At 42.1% G+C, this 21,700-nt stretch overlaps 2 protein-coding genes across 13 annotated transcripts in view; one reads left to right on the forward strand and one right to left on the reverse strand.

Annotated features, from left to right (window-relative positions):
* Window positions 1-19,270, reverse strand: part of DEPDC5 (DEP domain containing 5, GATOR1 subcomplex subunit) — a 61,438-nt gene extending 42,168 nt beyond the window's left edge. For 6 of the 8 annotated variants that reach the window (XM_034790625.1, XM_034790623.1, XM_034790624.1 and 3 more), the window contains exons 1-16: window positions 15,403-15,510; window positions 14,739-14,824; window positions 14,068-14,151; window positions 13,281-13,330; window positions 10,399-10,468; window positions 9,030-9,108; window positions 8,616-8,677; window positions 7,598-7,667; window positions 6,747-6,819; window positions 5,513-5,616; window positions 5,166-5,240; window positions 4,326-4,460; window positions 3,575-3,636; window positions 3,401-3,474; window positions 2,059-2,128; window positions 1,098-1,134 (exon numbers count right to left, since the gene is read on the reverse strand). In XM_034790625.1, coding sequence (XP_034646516.1) covers window positions 1,098-1,134; window positions 2,059-2,128; window positions 3,401-3,474; window positions 3,575-3,636; window positions 4,326-4,460; window positions 5,166-5,240; window positions 5,513-5,616; window positions 6,747-6,819; window positions 7,598-7,667; window positions 8,616-8,677; window positions 9,030-9,108; window positions 10,399-10,468; window positions 13,281-13,330; window positions 14,068-14,151; window positions 14,739-14,824; window positions 15,403-15,484 — 1,213 coding nt within the window. In that variant the 5' untranslated portion in view covers window positions 15,485-15,510. Of the gene's footprint in view, window positions 1-1,097; window positions 1,135-2,058; window positions 2,129-3,400; window positions 3,475-3,574; window positions 3,637-4,325; window positions 4,461-5,165; window positions 5,241-5,512; window positions 5,617-6,746; window positions 6,820-7,597; window positions 7,668-8,615; window positions 8,678-9,029; window positions 9,109-10,398; window positions 10,469-13,280; window positions 13,331-14,067; window positions 14,152-14,738; window positions 14,825-15,402; window positions 15,511-16,094; window positions 16,183-17,268; window positions 17,387-19,135 lie in introns of those variants that run through there. The other 2 variants (XM_034790629.1, XM_034790628.1) reach the window with 2 other exon arrangements.
* Window positions 19,271-21,095: 1,825 nt separating this feature from the next.
* Window positions 21,096-21,700, forward strand: part of PRR14L (proline rich 14 like) — a 35,990-nt gene continuing 35,385 nt past the window's right edge. For 4 of the 5 annotated variants that reach the window (XM_034790862.1, XM_034790864.1, XM_034790861.1 and 1 more), the window contains exon 1: window positions 21,096-21,231. The gene's annotated coding sequence lies outside the window, so the exon portion shown is untranslated. The remainder of the gene's footprint in view (window positions 21,232-21,700) is intronic. The other variant, XM_034790865.1, reaches the window with a different exon arrangement.

Here is a 21,700-nt window from a genome sequence, read left to right on the forward strand (position 1 = left end):
GGACAAATTAGAAGCAGCCAGCTATCACTTCAGAGATCATAGAATCATAGAATATCAGGGTTGGAAGGGACCTCAGGGGGTCATCTAGTCCAACCCCCTGCTCAAAGCAGGATCAATCCCCAGACAGATTTTTACCCCAGTTCCCTAAGTGGCCCCTCAAGGATTGAACTCACAACCCTGGGTTTAGCAGGCCAATGCTCAAACCACTGAACTATCCCTCCCCCCCCATGATGAGGAATTGTCCGCAAATACACCTCTACCTCGATAGAATGCTGTCCTTGGGAGCCAAAAAATCTTACCGCGTTATAGGTGAAACCGTGTTATACTGAACTTGCTTTGATCCACCTGAGTGCGCAGCCCCGCCCCTCCGGAGCGCTGCTTTACCACGTTACATCCAAATTGGTGTTATATTGGGTGGCGTTATATCGAGGTAGTGGTGTATATGGTAAGGAACTGCATAGAAGGGTGTCGTGTATAGAACAACTGAAACAGATCCATTAGCTCAACTGGGAAAGCAATCACCTGGGAATCAGCGATTTAGACCCACTATTAATTCCTCCCTTACATTCACTCATTCGCTGACAAGTCTTCCTATTTGTATGAGGTGTTGTGACCCCCTCCAATCAGAATGTGCAGGTTTGCAGAAATGACCTCATGTGTAAGGACAAAATAACTCCCCCTTCTGTTCACACACACATTCCTGAAAAGAGGTGGTATTGCAGTATGAAAAGCCAGAGATTATGTAATTCTGTATATAAGGCATTTCTAGCACCTCAAGCACGGCAATCAAGGCCCATCCTTCCTTCGAGCCACACTGCTAGAGGGCCAAGGCCTATACATCAACTTGAAACCATCTCCTCTAGCCATTGACAAGCAATCAGGGCTAAAAACCTATCCTATTGATCACATGCCAGGAAGTCAGCTTAGATACCTATACCAGCACCCCAGGACACACGTGTCTTGTTTTGCTGCCTTTTGCCGCAATTATCCCCTTTTCAATCCCATCAATAGTGGTTTCATTGTAATTTACTTGCCTTGCTAGAGCCATTTATTGTTTTTTTAAATCAACTGGGTCATTCCAGTACTGAATTACTCACAGGGGTCTCGACCGTTTTTCACTTTCTCTGTCAGCAGCTGGAGGAGCAGACACAGGAAATGTGATAAAGAAAAAAAAACAGGTCAGCATGTTCTAAGGAAATTTGACCCCACAGTGACTGAGGGTCCGACTTAACACTTGGTATCAGACTACAAGGTTTATTCTGCTGACTCAGATAAGGCAGCCAGTCCATCTCAGTGATGCAGAAATTTGACACCCAGTCACAACCCCCAGAGACATTTTTCTCCTCCTCCCCAGTGTCCCTTCTCCCTCAAATTTTCCCACGATAGTCAGAGGCTTTCCAATATCCCATATTAGCTAGAACAATTCACTTTTACATACCATGAGCTTCCCTTCACTCCATACTGGGAAGCGCAAGTCTTCAAACTAGCCCCACGTTCATAATCCCTATCATACGAAGGGTACATACTGCAAAGTAAGGTGTAACCAGTGTGGTACTGTCATGGGTAACAGTAGAAATGAGGATATTGCAACATGGGCTTCCATACAGGCTAGCTGGTCAAGTACAAGCTTGCTGGATACTCTGGCTACATGCTTGGGTTGCTGGCCTGTGCTGGGTTTCATGCCGCCACATCTACACTGCTATTGTTACCTGCACTAGCTAGAGTAAAGCTGGCATGAGTATGCGTACACCATGCTATTATTACACATTAATTTCCAGTGCAGATGTACCCCAAGGATCACAGCTTTGAATTCTGTCACTAGCACAGAATCCAGTTTGTCACAACTGACAGAGCTAGAAGAGGGCTCTGAAGCCTGGCACCAAAAAGAATTACAAGTATTTTTGAACGATAAGAAGGCAGGGGTTCCTTTAGGTCACAATTGAATTAATATGGACTAGAGGCCATGTGGAAAAGACAAGGACTGAACACCATGCCTCAGCTAAGGAGGCACCAGTTTGTCCAGATGACAGGAAGAAGAGAACCCAGCGACCAGCCTACCTTCCTTCCTGCCAGTTTAATCCGTGGGGTGAAACTGTTACATAGGAGCTGGCTTTTGGATGTGTAGAAACTGGAAAGGAAAAACAAAAGCTTGTTTAGTTAACTTTTAGGAAATGAGCATTTTAAATAAAAGTGTTGAGTTTGGGTTATTTTCCTGCCTGTACTGACTGGGGAAAAAGGGAAGAATTTTGAGCCAGGCTCTTTCTGGAAAAGAGATGAAGTAGACATGAGGAAAGATTTGGATAGATGGTTACAAAGGCACTTTAGTTCAAGAAAAACTGGAATCTATAAAGCCCCACCCTTAGGACTCTCAAATGCAACTTAACTCACAGTTCACCTCAATAATTTAACAATTGAACTCTCTCATTCCCTTCCTCTTTCTCCAGAAAATTGTTCACTTCCATTAACTTTTGCAAGATATGATGCTATGTGCCATTGGTGACTCTCTCCCTAATCTACTTGCTCCTAATGATCGCGCCATAATTGTTTATAAGCTACTCCCCCCACCAAGCTTCTCCCATTTGAATTTGCAACCAACCAGTCAACTATTTGCAATAATGTGTATCTTGCAGTAAGAAAAGATTCAGATGAGACGTCCTAGAGCACTCTTTCATATAAGGAAAAGAGCTATCAGAAGATCAATCTACTTGGAAGGACAGAAAATGACAGAATCTGTGTAAGTGGTTACTGGTCAAGACACCCAGGCGTGCAGAGACATGAAGAGGAAACTTACCTATGCTAGCAGCAGCTATATGGATATTGTTGAATGTGTGCACGTGTGTTTGTGTGTATGTGTGGTGGGGGGTAATTCAACCTTTGGTCCAGCCTCTTATGAAAACAGAGAATACTGTCAGAGTACTTAACAAAAAGATACTTAAAATAATGGAATATAACCATACCATGGCTTGGTGGTTGAGAACATCACACTACAGCCCTCAGTATTTCACTAGGATCATATACCTGCTCCAATCTTTACCCACATCAGACCCATTTTCCTTATCCATAATAGCTTATTCAGGATTTACTCCTGAGTTGGTTGAAGTGATCTGACCAGTCCATTCTGATTTGCTTAACTTCCTGCATTTGCCTAAGCAAACTTCAAAGACAGAAATGGGTCTGCTGGACATGGAACCTCAGCAAGACTCCTTCCTTTACAAGTTGCTCTATAACCTTCGAAATTTTGTATGTATACACTTTGCTCTACTTGTGCTTTGCATGCATAGCAGGAGAAACTAACAACATGGAATGAAATGAAGAATTCAGCAGGTCAGCGGAGAAGAACACGCAGCATGAAGGCTCAGCACCAGCTGATGTTTACCTATCACCCCTACAACACACCTACCTATGGTTTATCCAGTGTGGAATATTGTAGTCATCTCCTAAGCGAGAATCTCCGGGACCACTGCGATTGTGCAGCTAAGAGAAGAGAGAGTTCACAGATGCAATAATTACTGAGAGTTTTGGCCAACTAGTCTCACAATAAGCAGCACTTTCAGGGGAGCCAAGATTCTGTTACCTTGAAGAGTGGAACAGCATGCAGTGGTTGCTCCCCCATGCATACTAAATCTACACCAATCCCTGAAAACAAAGAAACGAAGGAGTTAAACCACATATGATCCAGAACTGTTGCTGCTGGCCTCATCCAAACAGGTCATAAATCTTAGCTAAAGTTACATAAATCTGCTGCATTTGAACCAAATTTTTAAATCTGATTACAATAAACTGCTAATGATCCCATGCTTTCTTCACATTAACTACCAGGAAGCAGAAGCAGCTTTCATTATAAGCAGGCTGCTCTTTCTAGTCTAATATTTAACATAATGCATTTGCTTCCATGACAGTGATCTGCAATGCCAAAAATGATGGAGAGCATAGGTGTGCCCAGATGTTGTTATTGCTGTGGTTTACCCATACAGAGTGCAGGAAGGGAGATAGGAAAAGTTTCCCCATGACTAATGCATATCAGATAAAATTGTCTTTCAGCGGAAAGTTCCTCATGGCCTGATTTTAAGAAGTGCTGAGCACTCACAAATCCCAGTGAAACTAACTGGAGCTGCAAGCGCGCAGCACCTCTAAAAATCAGCCTATTATTGCACTTAATTTGGAAATAAGTCTTCCAGCTATAAACTGTCTTCGAGATGGATACAGGATCTTGCGATGGTGACTTTTGGAGAGCTAAGGGAAGCAATGGACCTGGATGAAATTAAGGTTGTTTGCATACACAGAGGTTGTAAAACATTGCCAGTTAGTTATGAAAACTATTTTACCATTATCTATCATGCGCTGTTTGGTCAGGATCATGAGGAGACGGTCCACTTCAAACACACCCACCCCAGGTGTGATAACCACAGACATCTGTCCGGTCCGGTCGAAGTTGCGGTTTATGTAATGCTTGTCAAACACTATGAGATAAATTAGAATCAAGGAACAGACATATTTTAAAATAAAATTATGTTAAAGATTTCATGAGTGCTCAAGAAATAACTCACTACTGATGGTGCCAGGAAGCAACCTTCCCCAAACACGAATGCAGCCAGTTAGTGGCTACAAGGCCATGACCAAAAATGTTTCCCCCGATTTTGAAAGGCATGGTGGATTGGCAGTAGAGGTAGGAAGAAGGGCAAAAGATGATGGGTGTAGGCATGCATATACATGGGTGCCTGTCTTGTCTGCTAGAGTTTGCTTTATTGTCACTTAGACAAGATGTCAAACACAGGGAGCAACTGGATCAAATAGTATGATATACCTCTCTACAAAAAAATAAAGCCACTGCATTATGGTGACTGGAGGACTCTGATGTCTAGAAGCCACACCGATACACATTAGACAAAGGAAAATAAAATATTTAATGCAGACAAAGCTTTGCAGTTGGTTCCAAGAACCTAAACTGCCCAACTTCAGATCTTTCATCTTGAATACCAGTTCTCACTGGAATAGATACAGACTAGTTACTGTTGAATGAAAAACATGACACCTTAAATAGTCTTCCCCTCCTTGCTTTCACAGGTTAATGCTAGGCAAGCAGCACTCCACAGAAATCTATTGGCTGTAGCTTTCTGTGGTCCTTCCTCTCTATACCCTGCACAAGTTTATTCTTCACTACTCACCATTGAAAGAAAGATTTATGGCCTCCAGGTAGTTCCCTTGTGCTGAGGTAGAATTATACCCTGGGGGGAAGCCATCTGGACAAAAAATTGAAAGAAATAATTTCATTTTTAATATATGCAGACAAATGGACATTTCCTACACTTTAGAGTTATTCCCACACCTCTCCCTTATACAGAGTCAGAACTTGTGCTTCCCAGGCCATCTCAGTCGGAGCCAGCAAGAATGTCATTTGTGCCATAAGCATTGGAACAGGCAACCTCAGTGTAGAGTGTTGCTAGACCCAGAGCTAGAAGCTTTGCAGCTAAGTCTCATTAAAAAAAACAAAAAACAAAAAAGATCTCCCTACCTGCCTGTTCCAATCGCACCAGCACCGGGTACTGAATAAAAAGTTTTTTAATGGTCACAAGCAATGACGTCCACTCTTCTCGTCTCTCATTCTGTACTACAACCCTAAAAGGAACACAACTTTTGAGGACCATAGAAGGAAGGAGAGCATGAGGCTTCTCAGAGGAAGTTTTAAGAGGGAGAGAAGGATGCACAAGTTACAGCTTGAGGAAGTGAATGATAAAGAGGAGAGTGAATACTTCTACAATTCTGTCTCCCAGGTGAGATAGCTACCAGACATCCATCTTATTATGTGTATTAGTATCCATTCATACCCACAATGTGCTAGGTGCTGTACAAACATCAAAGCAGGCAAGGTCCCTGCCCTGAAGACCTTACAATCTGTGGCTTATACAAGATCTTACATTATAGCCTACATGTAAGACAGAAATATAGTAACATGTTCTATGTTTAATATGGAAAAGCATCATTTCTTTTTAAAGGAGGAACTGGCATTCCAAGTTAGACGAACTTTACCAGCTGGCGAAAGCTTCAATAACCATATCCCATCCTGATCAGCAGATCCAGGACTCAAATATGTAACTGGAAATATAATCAAAGTTTCAGCACTGGCACCCCACAGAGTTCATTCTAAAGACAGCCAAGTCTTACATAAAATGCTACCATTAGCACTACAGAGAAAGCCCTAAAGCAGGGGTCGTCAACCTTTCAGAAGTGGTGTGCCGAGTCTTCATTTATTCACTCTAATTTAAGGTTTCACGTGCCAGTAATACATTTTAACGTTTTTAGAAGGTCTCTTTCTATAAGTCTATAATATATAACTAAAACTATTGTTGTATGTAAAGTAAATACGGTTTTTAAAATGTTTAAGAAGATTCATTTAAGATTAAATTAAAATGCAGAGCCCCGCGGACCGGTGGCCAAGACCCAGCCAGTGTGAGTGCCACTGAAAATCAGCTCGCGTGCCGCTTTCAGCACGCGTGCCATAGGTTGCCTACCCCTGCCCTAACGCCTCTGAAGTTTGTCATCGATTTCTATAACTAAGTAGCTGCAAATGTGAGTGTGGGGAGAACTGGTCAATTTGCCAGGACTCAGAGAGGGATGTTTCTCATTGTGCTAAGATCTTGCCCTTGTGATGTATTCTAGCAAGAAACGTGTCTCATTAATAAGAATTACATATGCGTTTGTTCAAAAATATCCCTTAAAACACAAAACCATCACAGGGGAAAATATACTTGTAGAAATCTTCATAAAATCTTCCCTCATGATCCTGCCGAATTGAGGCACGGTGTATCTCAGGAAACTCGTCTGAAATGGAGAGGAAAGCAAAGATGAAGATGGTTCATTCAGAAATCAGAAGGGGGTCCCAATACGCTTACTCCCTTTTTTTATCAAAGGGAAGTTATTTCTAGAGTACATCTAAATCTGTAAGAAAAAAAATCAGATCTCTCTGACAATATTAAATTTGGATTAAAAATGAAGTCACAGGGATCTTTCTACAAGAGTGAATACTTTGGGAACAATTTGCATATATGCCCTACATCCTTTCAGGTTAGGTTTTTCCTTAAAGGATTCACACAGGGACTGATCAAGCACCCACTGTGTTTGGCATGGACTCCATTGGACAGAGAGTGCATCCACCTAACACAAAGAGGGAAGCTGTGCTCACCTTGTGAAATATACTTGAGTTAAGGTACAAGAAAATAAGGTTCTCTGCAAGTTTACAGATACACTGATCCCTTCTCTTCCCCTCCATTTCTGAGGAGAACAAGGACTTAACAGAAATAATAAAAATAGACTCAGAGTTGTACAAGTTGTACATATGCAATATGAAACCATGGAAGATAGAGGAATGTCTGCATCTCCTGAAGCATCCACGGTCACTGATACCCCCTGCGTAACACATTCCTAATGAACTACAGAACACAGTACCCAATAATGGAATTAAGTTCCCCATTGGCACAAACTATTGTTAGCTAACACCAGCCTCCAAGAGATAAGGGGGACAGACTGAAGGCAAGAGTATGGAAAGGGGGGGGGGAAGACAGGTAGCAGGAGGAGAAAATATTATTCAATAGCTTCTTACCTATGGATTTTGCATCATAAAAAGTTCTAGAAAATAGAACCACTGTCACCTCATGGCTGCAGTTCTTCTCCTGTTCAAGAGGAATAGAAAGAAGTGGGGGGGGAAAGAAAAATAGTTGTTCTCCCTGAAATCACATACTCATCAGTAACTAATAGTGCACACACACAAAAGAATAGGGAGCAGAGATTAACACAAACAAAAGGAGAACAAACACTGATACATCTGTAGTAAACAATGCACGGGGCTTATATGGCTGTACAACACTGCTGTGTAGGTTCTGTAGTGCCAACAAATGGCACTAATGAGCTGTAGAGAGCACCCTGACCAGATCTCTCAGTCTCCCTTCAGAAGGGAAATATGGCCCAGGTGAGGAACGGAGAGAAAGAAACACTGAGCTATTCAATAGGATAACCAGAGAGCAACTTCTCATCCTCTTCCCCCCATTCCCAATATTAAAACAAAATATACTCACAATAAAATAGACATCTCACAGTTTCTAGCTGCATAAAGTCTTACACAGCTCCTATCAATTTTATAACATTGCCAAAAAGCAGCATGGAGATAAGACAACCCTAACAAGCACACCTTTTGCCTCCTGGACACCTGGCAATGTCATTCACACTTTGCATGCATTTGACATTTTCAAGATTTAGAGCTCTTGGGGATTTAAACCTATCCTTGCTCTCTAATTTGTTGATTTCACATTCACACCCATCTTAAGTGTCTTATTCAAGATTGCTGTGATTTTCTTATTTAAACTGAACTTTTTGGTGCCAAGGCCCTTGTCTGTGAAGGTCCAGGGCTAAGGGAGTCATGGCCACTGGAAGTTACAATTGATGACTCAGTAATTGAGTACAAAAAAAAAAAAATCAGGGTCTTAACTTTGACTAGTCAGCTTGTGGCTCTTTTTAAAGATGCTATCAGCACATTAGATAAACAAGTGATACTGGAGAACGGACAAATACATGGGATGACTTGTTCTTTTAGAAGCAGGCTCCATACGAAACTGCAACAGTACCTTCCATTTGGTGAAAAGATCAGCAAGGAAACCGTTCACAGCCTTCTCAAAGTACAGGTCCCCTGCAAAAAACAAAACAAAAGCAACATAAAAGCATCAGAAAGCTGCCATTTTTATTACACAAACCCACACACACCCCTGTTTTGAGGTAACTTTACCTTGAAGGTTCCAGTACAAAAAGTTGTATTAGCATCAGGGCAGCCCACCTTACAGGCATTAAGAGTCACTATTGAGGTTACCAGAGAAAGGAACATGACAAATGACAACAAACAGGGCTAAGGTTTTAGATGTTGGGAACAAAAGCACAGCTTTGGTGTCAATGGCAACTGACCCTAACTTCATATTTCCAATGCATTGTCTATGGACAAGGTAGGACATTTAAATCATGTCAGTGAGAAAAAGTTATCTACATACCATAGATGTCAAAATCCCACATTTCACAGCTCATCTGGATAAAGATGTAAACCATGGCTGAAGTTGAGCGGAACACCACCTACCAAGGAGTGAGAGATAGTGTCAAGTGGTGACATACCTGTTGAAGGCTTCATAACGCTATTAACTAGAAGGAAGCTGTTTAGCTCCTGAGCAGTTATCCCAGCATTCTCTAACATGGGCATTAATTATCAAGCTACACATAAGTTCTGCCTACTAGATAGACAGCACTGCAGTAACTTCTGAGGGGTTTGCTTTTCAAAGTCCTGTGCAATTCTTAATATAGTTGAACTCATTGCACTGATGGTGTTAATCATGTGATTTATGGAATTTGTTATTATTCCCCACATCCTTCACAGCCAGCAGCATGTGTCACCATTAACTTGTGAGCAAGCAATAATGAAAAGGAACTTCCAAGGGCTTCACTTAAAGTATCTGTTAGTGAATGGGGCAGCACATTGTCCCTTGGTAAAATTCCATTTTGTTCAGAGTTTACATTTCAGCAGCTATGTTATCCTTTCTGCCTATTCAGAAAACAAAAACCAGTTAATAAATGCTTTCTGCTAGGGCTATCAAGCGATTAACAAAATTAATCGTGATTAATTGCGCTGTTAAACAATAATAGAATATCACAACAGTGCCATGCAAACGTTTGTTCTCACTCTCAGGTGACTTTGTAAACAAGAAGCATGCAGCATTATCTTCTGCAAATGTAAAAAAAAATGTGTTTGTTTGAGTGATTGGCTGAACAAGAAGTAGGACTGAGTGGACTTGTAGGCTCTAAAGTTTTACATTGTTTTATTTTTGAATTCAGAGGTTTTTTTGTACATAATTCTACATTTGTAACTTCAACTTTCATGATAAAGAGATTGCACTACAGCACTTGTATTAGGTGAATTGAAAAATACTATTTTTGTTTTTTACAGTGCAAATATTTGTAATAAAAATAATATACAGTGAGCATTGTACACTTTGTATTCTGTGTTGTAACTGAAATAGATATATTCAAAAATGTAGAAAAACATCCAAAAATAATATATTATTTCAATTGGTATTCTATGGTTTAACAGTGCGATTGTGGTTAATTTTTTAATCGTGATTAATTTTGAGTTAATCGCGAAAGTTAACTGCAATTAATCGACAGCCCTACTTTCTGCTCATCGCAACCTCAGTCCAAAGAAAAGAGCAACCAAAGGAGATCATCAAATTTCACACAGTAACATATTAAACAACAAAACTGCTACCAAACCACTAATATGGCTACAGCCAATGGCACAGTGACCAGACACTGGTTTGGAAGCCCTGAAACATCAGCTGAAAGAAAGGGAGACAAATGTTTTAAAAATCTTACCCGGGTATCTTCACTGATGTACCCACATGTGACCTTCTCACTTTTAACCCATAGCTCACCCACTTGTGCCCTATAAGCAAAACAAAGAAAGGAATTCAATGCAAAAATAACCTTTGTTAAAGAGAGCTGGTATGGAGATGAGAGAACTACATGCTGTGCTCCAGCTAGAAATATGACAAACATTGCATTCAATTGGGACATGAATATAGCCCTTAACGGTCTGTGAGTAAAATCCATCCAAACAAAACATACTTTAAATGGCTGCCCCCAAGTGACACCAGTGCCAACTGACCTTTCACTGAGGCTCCCTACCACAACCCCTCTTTTGCTCCCTCTCACCAAATCTCTTGTCACAACAGTATTCCATTATCACCAAATACCAAAGGCAAACTATGTGGCATTCACCTAAGCCAAATGAGTAGATTTGTCCCATCACTAGGTCCCTCTTCCATTAGATCAAGTCACCAAATGATATAAAGAAGACGACTTAAATGTGGAGCTTTAAGGTCTTTTGCATACTGCTCAGAATTCCTGCCACAGGTTTATTATTTATTTATTTATTTATCAGGTGCAATTCATTCCTTTTAGTTCCAGATCAGAAATGAGCAGCCTGCACTACACCCATGAAGTGACCAAACAAAGAATTATGCCACTGAATCAGTGTCAGAACACAGGGACACAATGGAAATTCCAGGGTAGTATAAACCACAGTGTAACCATGGGAAATAGGCTTTATGGCTCTCTTGGAACAGAAAGCACTCAAGATAATTTCAGCCTCAGTAAACAGCTGATTACATTCAGTTATTCCTGTAATGAGGCCCAGTGTTTCTCAGACAAACAGGTCATGTCTCATTTGGTACACTTCCCTCTGCCACATCAGTCATTGACTTAAGAGGGATCACTACCAACAGAATTCTCAACGCCAACCTAGTGCTTAGTGTTCTGCACTAGCATGATCACTCCTTTGACCAGCACCAATAGAGATATCTATCAAACAGCATATAGCAGAGAAAGCCTATACCAACACTTCTGGGTGATATAAGAGCAGCTGTGACAGTCTCTAGTGGAAGCATCATCTTCATTGCTGGAAACAGTATGGGCACAACACATGAAGTAAAGGAGGTTAGTGATCAAACAGCTCCAGAAGACTGGAAGAAAGTTAATGTTGTGCCAATATTTAAAAAGGGTATATGGGATGACTTGGGTAGTAATAGGCTTGTCAGTCTGACATTGATCCTGGGCAAAATAATGGAATGAATGATACAGGACTCAATTAATAAAGAATTAAAGGAGCGTAATATAATTAATGCCAATTCACATGAGTTTATGGGAAATAGATCTCAGCAAACTAATTTGATATCTTTTTTGATGAGATTAGAAATTTGGTTGATAAAGAGAATAATGTGGATTAATATATTTGAACTTCTGAAAGGCATTTGATGTGGTACTGCACAATATTTTCATTAAGAAACTAAATGATACAAATGTAACATGACACATATTAAATGGATTAGAAATTAGATGGCCGATCTCAAAATGTAATTGTAAATGGGGGACACAGAGAGGATACGGTTCCAGTGGGGTCCTGCAGGGATTGTTTCTATATGAATTAACATTTTTATCAGTGACCTGGAAGAAAACATAAAATTATCATTGAAAGTTTGTAGATGGTGCAAAGAATGAGGGATGGTAAACAATGAAGAGAACAGGTCATGGATCGTTTGATAAGCTGGGTGCAAACAAACAAAGTATGTAAACCATACTTACCAGATGGGGAACTTTATCCTGGGAAGCAGTGACACTGAAAAGCACTTGGGGGTCATGGCTGATAATATCAGCTGAATATGAGCTCCCATTGTGATGTTGTGGCCTACAGGGCTAGTGGGATGCTTGGAAACTGTGCAGCCTTGAGTAGGAGTAGAGTAAATTATGTCTGTATTTGGCACTGGTGAAACTGCTGCTGGAATACTGTATCCAGTCCTGGTGTCCACAATTCAAGAAGGATGTTGATAAATTCAAAGAACAGCCATGGGAATGAATAAAGGATTGGAATTGGAGAATATGCCTTAGAGTGAAAGATCCCAGGAGCTCAATCCATTTAGCTTAACAAGGAAGAGGGTAAGGGGTCACTTGATCACAGTTTTTAAAGTAACTAACAGGGGAGAACAGAAATTTGATAATAGAGGGATCTTCAACCTCCCGAACAACGTTATAACAAGAATCTATAGCTGAAAGCTGAAGGTAGACAAATTCAGACTAGAAATAAGGCTCAAATTTTTTAACAATGAGGATAATTAACCACTGGAACAACTTGCCCAGCGTTGTAGTAGATTATCCATCACTGGTAATTTTTAAATCAAGATTGGATGTTTTCCTAAAAGATATGATCTAGTTCAAATAGGAATTAATTCAGGGGGAAGTCCCACTGTCTGTGTTAATCAGAAAGCCAGTCTAAATGATCACAATGGTCTCTTCTGGCTTTATAATCCACAAATCTATTAAATAGATAAATTGGGGAGAAAAAGGATATTTAGAGCATTGAAATGGGAAGAGGGAATATACTAGGGAATAAGATATTCCAGAGATTTGAGTCCAGAAAATATACCTACCCTTTGTTTGTTCTCATATTGGGTGTGCTGAGCTCACTGATTTAATGGCATAGGCAACAACAGATAAGTTTTCTGTACCTGGGCAAGATGGCTAAAAGCTGCGGCTTTCTGCCTTGACATTTTAATTAACTAATGGCTAGAAGAGTTAAAAACATGGTATACAAACCCCTAAAGCATTTCTCCTTTCAGTTACTTGTGCAGCCAAATATCTCTACATATAAACACTTCTCTACATCTACTCATAAGAATAAATCAGGACAATTCAGCACTCACCGGATACCTGCAAATTCCACTTTTTGGGTGACATAGGCACACGTGCTGACCTAAGACAGAAGAGTTATAGATGATGGAAAAAGCAATAACTCTCAAAGCAACTAGAATGATTCACAGGAAACAGTTGTTAGAACCCTGTGACCCTGATCACCCTCCCTAAAGTCCACCTTAAAAGCTGGAGGCCGCTTAGCACATTTACAATTAACATCTCAACCTAGAGAGTATTCTGCTAGGGCTTGTGTAGGTAAATGGACATAGTTTAATATAGCAGAGAACACCTGAGCAAGAGAAACAGCTATCAATCATCTGGTATACTGCTCATCTGATTGGACACTGGCTGCACTCCAGAATACAGAAATGTGGGAATCCTCAGCTGTTGTCTAACAAGTGGCAACGTCATGAACAGTTAATTCTAGCACATTTTTGGCTGATGTTCACTTGGACCCAACCTCTCCCAAATACTCTTTGTTCAGTCAAAAGAATTTAGAATATGATGAACAGCCATTAACACTGTTGGCTACCAGTGATCCATGGGAATAAACACTATTTTCGAGAAAAAAGTTGTGAAGCAACTTAATTAAATACTATAATATTGTTACATACAGTTCTCACTCAAGTCCCACTCACTAATGCACAGAAAGGAATGAGGCAAATTTCTCCGAAGCAATTGCCCCTGAGCTTTTCCTCAGTGCTCCATAGCTCTGCATGATAGCCATGTTCATGCCTCACGAACAGTGAGAAAAGGCAGTGTCCCCTCCATCCCACACATTACAATCATAGGCCTTACCAAGCTCTTTTTCAGTCGCCACATATCCCCACGCCCAATGTACTGATCCTTAAAGGTCAGCTCCACCAGGTCAAGAGTCACATCCTTAAAAAGGAATCAGTACATAGATTTCAGTGTGTGTTCACAATACAACACTCTCTTATATGACCTCATGTTACATGAAAAGAGCATTTACTTGCTTTGAAAGGGCCTAAGAGGGAAGGTCTAATAGTACAAATACTGAAAAAGCTCATATGGCTGGAATGCAGGGACAATCGTGAGTGGCAGGCTGGCATATTCTGGGGATTAGTGAAGTTCAAAGTAAAGGTCTAAGCACACTCACCACCCCCAGCGCGGATCTGAAGCACAAGAGAAAATATAATTTAAAAAAAAAAAGGGGGGGGGGTACTTCTAACTCTAAGGCAAACAAGATATCTGAAGGACTCCCATTTGTGCTAAATTAGCGGTAGTCAATAGGCAGACCGTGAGCCAAATCCAGACCACCAGATGTCTTTGAACAGACCCCAAAATCTTTTTATTTACTTATTATCATTATTATTATTTTTATTATTTTCTCTGGAGTCTGGACCTTGATGAAGAAATATGCACCTTGACAAAAAAAATTGACGGCCCCTGTGCTAAGTGCTGAGGCAGATGGAAATATTGTTATTCACGGTTGTAACATTACATACCTTTGGGTCAACAACATTTACATGGACATCTTGGTATGGTCTCAGTCGGAATACCTGAGCAACAGTCTGATCCACACTTATAGTTTCTGCCATAAGGAAGAGAAAAATGGGAGAATACTTATTCCCATTTAATCCATCTCTTGCTACAGCCCCAATGAGAGAACACAGGCCCTGCTTATGGACATACAAAGCAAGCCATTGTTTTGACAATACATTTTAGATCTAGGTATCCCCATTCCACTTGAACAGTGTGAATGGAAACTGCATTGTCCTGTCTTCCAAGCAGTTTGCTGCAGATAGCTGGCATGAAGCCCCCAATTGATCAACGGGGGGCAGGGATAGCTCAGTGGTTTGAGCATTGGCCTGCTAAACCCAGGGTTGCGAGTTCAATTCTTGAGGGGGCCACTTAGGGATCTAGGGCAAAATCAGTACTTGGCCCTGCTAGTGAAGGCAGGGGGCTGGACTCGATGACCTTTCAAGGTCCCTTCCAGTTCTAGGAGATAGGATATCTCCATTAATTAATTGATTGATTGAAAAGCAGAGATTTGACAAGTTAGAATAAGGAGAGTCATTTAAAAAAAAAAAAACTAGAAATTGTGGTTAATTCCATTGTGATTTCTTCTGTTAAGCCTTATAGTCACACTACAAGAGTCTGGAGTCTTACCTTTTTGCAAATCTTCCTTAAGTGACTTCACTTGCAGGAGAAGAGGGCTGGAACACAAGACAGAGAAGGTGAACAACGACATGGAGAATCCAGCCACTTATCCTGCTGTCACCATGGAGGGTTTGAATTCCTCCATCACAATAAAGGCACCTAGTTATACTGCATAGGGGATAAGCTAGAGCATTAACAATACTCACCTAGCAGAAAAGGTACTCAGAACCCAACAATTTCTAAGAGAACAAGTTAAAACATCTCTTTCCCTTGATCTGATCAACATTACCATTCTTTATCCTAAAAGAGCTATTTATTATTATTATTATACAAACCTATACCTCAGGACCCATGGGATTAAAGAATCATCGCTATGTAACAGCAAGAAAGAAAATAAAGGCCTGAGGAACTACTTCAAGAACAGCTGCTACTCATCCCAAGTATGGCCAGCAAAGCCTCTAATGCCACATAACATGGAACATGTCAGACTATAGAAGAAGGCCATTTGATAAAGTCACCCCTTTATTTCCTTTCAAACAGAAAGATATAGCTCTATGCTGCAGCAAAATATCTGTATGGCATACCCAGTGGTCCCTCAGTGTCTACTCATTCTTCAAGTTGTTACACTCTAAAGGAATGGAGAGATTGGTATTTTAGGTGCTCCAGCTATACTTGGTGATATTAGCAGAAAGACAATTCACCTGTACTCATCATTAGGGTGTGCAATCTCAACAACATCTCCCAGCTTGATGTGAAGAAACACTTTGGGGTTCATCATTAATTCGTCATCTGGAAGACAAAGATAGTAATTCAGTGAGACAGCCTGCAATCAACAGATAAAAATGAAAACACAGGAACTTATGCACTGTAATATGCTGCACATCCATCTGTTAGTTTACCACTCAGTACATCCTTCACACAGTAACTACTCTGACCAGACTGAAGAGGCAGGATAATTCTGGGGAAAAAAGACTTTTCCGCTGTTCCAAGTCATAGGATTGTCATACAATATTTGTTTGCAAGAGGAACCAGTCTCGGCTTAATACCCAAAATCTCCACACTTCTTTGGTTTTTCTCAGTTTTAAAACACTGGTGGGGATACAGTGAATTATAAAGGACTATTAACAGAACTTAATTAATATGTTGTGATTGTGATTCCAAAGTGACAGTGGGCAAACAAAACAAAGAGGCTGGGCAACTGAGCATCTAAGTACATTTATGAAATGCTGTTTTTTAATCCTATGTAACTTTTGTAACTACATGACCATGACTTTTATCAAGGCAGTAGTGAGAACTGTATGATCAGATTTTTCTCAGGAACACATCAATAACTCTTCTTGACTGACCACTGGGAAACATTCCGGACAAATTAAAGGCTCCATTCCCACACAACCTCAACAAGAATAGAGTGGAAAACCCTACACAGAGCTCCTAGATCCTGCCAGTGGGACCCACAAACTCTGAGTCCACACATATCCATGTGCAGCAATACTACTGGGCCACTACAGCCTCTCCCAAATCTGTGGCTAAGCAAGAGGCAATAGGGATAGCAAAAAAGGAGGACAAAATGACAAAAGAAAAGCAGAAAAGGTGTCAAAGATATTTTAATGTCACAGAAGCTAACATTTTTACTGTAATCTGGCACTTGTGGATTTTAATTTGTATTCTACTATCAATGGGCTTTCCACCTTCTGACTAGTGACACTGTAGGTTACACAAAGGCTAATCCCTTAATATTTTGTTTGAAAAAGCCTAACAAAAATGGAAACTAGCTTTATCACTGTTAGATTAGAAATATTATGGAAAACTGCTGATTATATCACTGTTCATGAAACCAGCAGCCCTAAAAATACTTATGACCCAACGGATACTGACCACTGCCCCCAAAGCCCTTCTTATGTATGACGAGTTTGTAGACCTTGTTGGTTCTCATTTTGAATCCTGGTTCTTCTCAGCTACGCCAAGTAAAGAGGACAGATGACATCTTGTCTCCCTGGTAAGTAAAAACAAAATCAAAACAAAGAAACTCAGCTCTTTCCTTATTATAAAACTCTTCAACAGCTCTACATTTCAAGAGGAAACCTTAGAGACAGTGGTTTCCAAACTGGGGTTCACTAAATGTTGCAGGGGGTTCTCAGGGAAAAATTTCCTAATGGCAGACAGGGCTGTCCCTAGAGACTCCGGGTAGCACGGGGCCAGCAGCACGGAGCCCCTGGTCTTCCAAGAGCTAAGCAGGTCAAAGCAAGTGTATCTATCACACCGAGGAGATTTAAACTTCAAGACCCCTTATAAGAAATGGAAAGGGAGGTGGATATTTTTTGCTGTTTTTAAAATTATTATGAAGAACAAGTTTAAGCTTTGTTGTAACGTGCGTTGTTTGCCTGGACTGTTCAAGACCTGAATACTTGTGTAGGAAGAACTCTTTGAGTTGCCTTCTTAAATACCTTAATGCTGTTTCACATCTGATACTCCTTGATGAAACAAAGGAGCCTTGTCTTATAACAGACTTATTCAAAGCAATACAAGCTATGAAAGTGAGATCTTGGAAGAGTGTTGCCGTTTTCATAATGTAATAAAAATACTGTAATGATAAATAATTAATAATAAATAATGTGCAATAAGCATGTCATAAAAACAAATTTTATATTTCCAAGATCATGCTTTTATAATTTATACTCAGGTAAAGGAGAAACTCCCTGGAAATATTCATTTTTAGCAGGGGGTTCACGAGACACAACATTTTAGTGAAAGGGGTTCATAGGTTGTTAAAGTTTGGGAACCACTGCCTAAGAGGTTCCAGTCTCAAAGAGCAACACCAGCAACACTGATACTCCATAAACAATGCATTTGTACCAATTCCATAGCTGCCTAAGATTTCCTATTAGTCAATATGCTTCATGTTCGGCCTTCACAGTCACTATTATGATAGAATTTGGGTCTTTCACATGAAAAAGACAGGACGCCACACTTTGAACTAAAGAACAATTTCTATTAGCTGTTGACAGTACAACACAGTTCAGAAGCATTTTCTCTCTCACAAACACACACAATCCAGAATGTAAAATTCAAGCCTAACTCTTTAACCAAAATGCTGCAGCTGTTCAGAGCTGCAAACTCTCCATAATCCCTCAGATCAACCCCTGCCCCCCCATAACAAAACCTGGGTTGTGTCACCTCATCTCGGTGACACAACCCACTGCAGAATGACAACCCCCTGGTCAGCAAAAGGCCCCCAGCCAGCACTGCCCACTACTCAGACAACTACAGGAGTCAAGGAATCAACAATTAGGGGTGTCAGATCTCCTGCGGTCCAATGCTCCACCCTACCCGTGGGAATGAGCCCCTTGTGGGAGTAGACACCACCCAGCAAACAGAAACATAGAAATGAAGGGATAGCGGGGACCCGGTCCAGTCCCCCTGCGCTGAGGCAGGACCGTGTAAACCTAGTGTCTCCATGCCTGACAGGTGTCTCTCCGCCCCCTCACCCCAACAATGCAGTGACCATGCCTGAGGGTGGACCCAACCCTATCGCCTCCCCCAAAGAGAAGAGACCCCCCCACACACAATCCTAGGGAGGGCGCAATTCCTCCCATCCCCATGACAACTACACCCCCAGACGGGAGGCAAATTCCCCTCCTCCCCGCGGAGAAGGAGATGAGTGATAGGCAAATAAACCCCCAAGCCAAAAACTACGGCGGGGGGGGGAAGGGCAAGAGCAGGCCCCGGCTCCCCCCATTCTTACTGCTCCTGGCGGCGGCTCGAACCAGGACAGGGGGCGGCTCCCGAGAGGAATCACCAGCACGGCCCACAGACCTGCCTCACTTCCTCATCCGGGACTTGCAGAGAGCGCGCGTGTGACGTAACTCCTAGCGCGGCACCATAGAGACGGGGGGGGGGGGGAGAGAGGCTTCGTCAGCCAGGGCCGCGTCACGGCGGTAGGAGGGGCCTGTGGCGTGGGGAGGTCAGCCCCCATTCCCGGCTCGGGGAGCAGTAGTGGATTCTGGCCCTGGGGTGGGGGGCGGGAAGGAGTCCTTCGTAGCTAGCGGCCTCGCAGCCCCCAGGGGACAGCATCAGACACCTTAGTGCACCTCTCCCGCTGGCCCCACTTCACCACAGCACGATTTACCAAGATTAAACAGTGAAATGGATAAAGTCAGCAGCACTGCGTCACATACTAATGGCTTGTAGTCTACAAGCAGGTAAACCATGCCCAGGTTCCATGCTGATGGGCAGAAACACTCATAACAACATGCTATTTGATGGCATGATATAGTGGAACACACGACAACTCCTGCAATAAAACAAAATTTGTCCTGTTATACTCGGCATGTGTGGATGAAGAGACCTCAAAAAAGTTAAATCCATGCAAAGTTTGACTGTTCATTTCTCAGAAATAGACAAAGAAAAGTAGGAAAACTTTTTTTTTTAACATAGCCACTCATGTTCCTCAGAAAAGATACATCACATACATCCAGATTTAGGCTCTGATCCTTTTCCCATTGAAAGCAATGGCAAAATTCCTGTTGAGTTGGAGCAAGTTTGGCCCTTTATCTGAGACTTCACATTTATTATTATTTAAAATATTTATCTCATAATCAAACCCCTAAAAGCCAAGCCAACTAGAGCCCCATCGTGGTAGGCACTGTATAAATCTATAATGAATTACAGACCTTGTCTCAAAGAGTTTACATGCTAAAAGACAAGATCTGGCATTTCATCTCATTCCTTTTTCTGATCCCTAAGATCAGCAGGGCTCTTGTCCCCACAATAGCTATCCTAAAAGCATATGTTTTCCCATTATTTCTTGAAGTTACTTTCTTTTATCCCAGTTCTGCAAACCTATCCATGTGAGAACACTTTTATGCCCTGATTAAGACATTAAGTTTCTATACAAATGCAGGGGTCTGCCAATAATGATCAATTTGCAGGATTTGGTCTTTGCTGGTTTACAGCCTATTCTTCTTGGTCCAGGAGAAAAGAACCTGCATGACATAGGAAGGAAAGAGAACTGAGGGAAAGTAAGAAGGGAATAGAGAGAAAAGAAAGAAGTGATGTTTTTAAGTTGACTTATAGCAGTCATGCAACCTCTTTTGTTTCTGTTTATAATTGTTCATATTTAAAAATGGAATATTTAATTTCAACCTAACAATGAGATGGTGCTTACTTTTAACTAACAAGTAACAGTATCCTGGTCTCATAAACTCATTGGGCCTTCAATCTCAGAATTTATTCAGCCCACTCTGGGGTTATTTTATCTTCTAAACGGTAAACTCTTTCTAGTTACCCCATCAAAGCGGTCAAAGGGGCAGCACCCGGGGCTGTGAAGTTCTAGAATGCTTGAGATTATGAAGCTAAAGGCTTGAAGCTGAAGAAGTGGGTTTTTACCCACAAATGCTTATGCCCAAATAAATCTGTTGGTCTTTCAGGTGCCACCGGACTCCTCGTTGTTGGTGTGGATGCCGACCAACACGGCTACCCCGATACTTGTCTGATGCTGTCCCCTGGGGGCTGCATTGTTCAGGATTGGGGGGCTGCGAGGCCGCTAGCTACGAAGGACTCCTTCCCGCCCCCCACCCCAGGGCCAGAATCCACTACTGCTCCCCGAGCCGGGAATGGGGGCTGACCTCCCCACGCCACAGGCCCCTCCTACCGCCGTGACGCGGCCCTGGCTGACGAAGCCTCTCTCCCCCCCCGTCTCTACGGTGCCGCGCTAGGAGTTACGTCACACGCGCGCTCTCTGCAAGTCCCGGATGAGGAAGTGAGGCAGGTCTGTGGGCCGTGCTGGTGATTCCTCTCGGGAGCCGCCCCCTGTCCTGGTTCGAGCCGCCGCCAGGAGCAGTAAGAATGGGGGGAGCCGGGGCCTGCTCTTGCCCTTCCCCCCCCCGCCGTAGTTTTTGGCTTGGGGGTTTATTTGCCTATCACTCATCTCCTTCTCCGCGGGGAGGAGGGGAATTTGCCTCCCGTCTGGGGGTGTAGTTGTCATGGGGATGGGAGGAATTGCGCCCTCCCTAGGATTGTGTGTGTGGGGGGGGGTCTCTTCTCTTTGGGGGAGGCGATAGGGTTGGGTCCACCCTCAGGCATGGTCACTGCATTGTTGGGGTGAGGGGGCGGAGAGACACCTGTCAGGCATGGAGACACTAGGTTTACACGGTCCTGCCTCAGCGCAGGGGGACTGGATCGGGTCCCCGCTATCCCTTCATTTCTATGTTTCTGTTTGCTGGGGAGTGTCTACTCCCACAAGGGGCTCATTCCCACGGGTAGGGTGGAGCATTGGACCGCAGGAGATCTGACACCCCTAATTGTTGAT

This window comes from Trachemys scripta, chromosome 15 (assembly GCF_013100865.1).
Source record: "Trachemys scripta elegans isolate TJP31775 chromosome 15, CAS_Tse_1.0, whole genome shotgun sequence".
In the NCBI taxonomy this organism is placed as follows: domain Eukaryota; kingdom Metazoa; phylum Chordata; order Testudines; family Emydidae; genus Trachemys; species Trachemys scripta.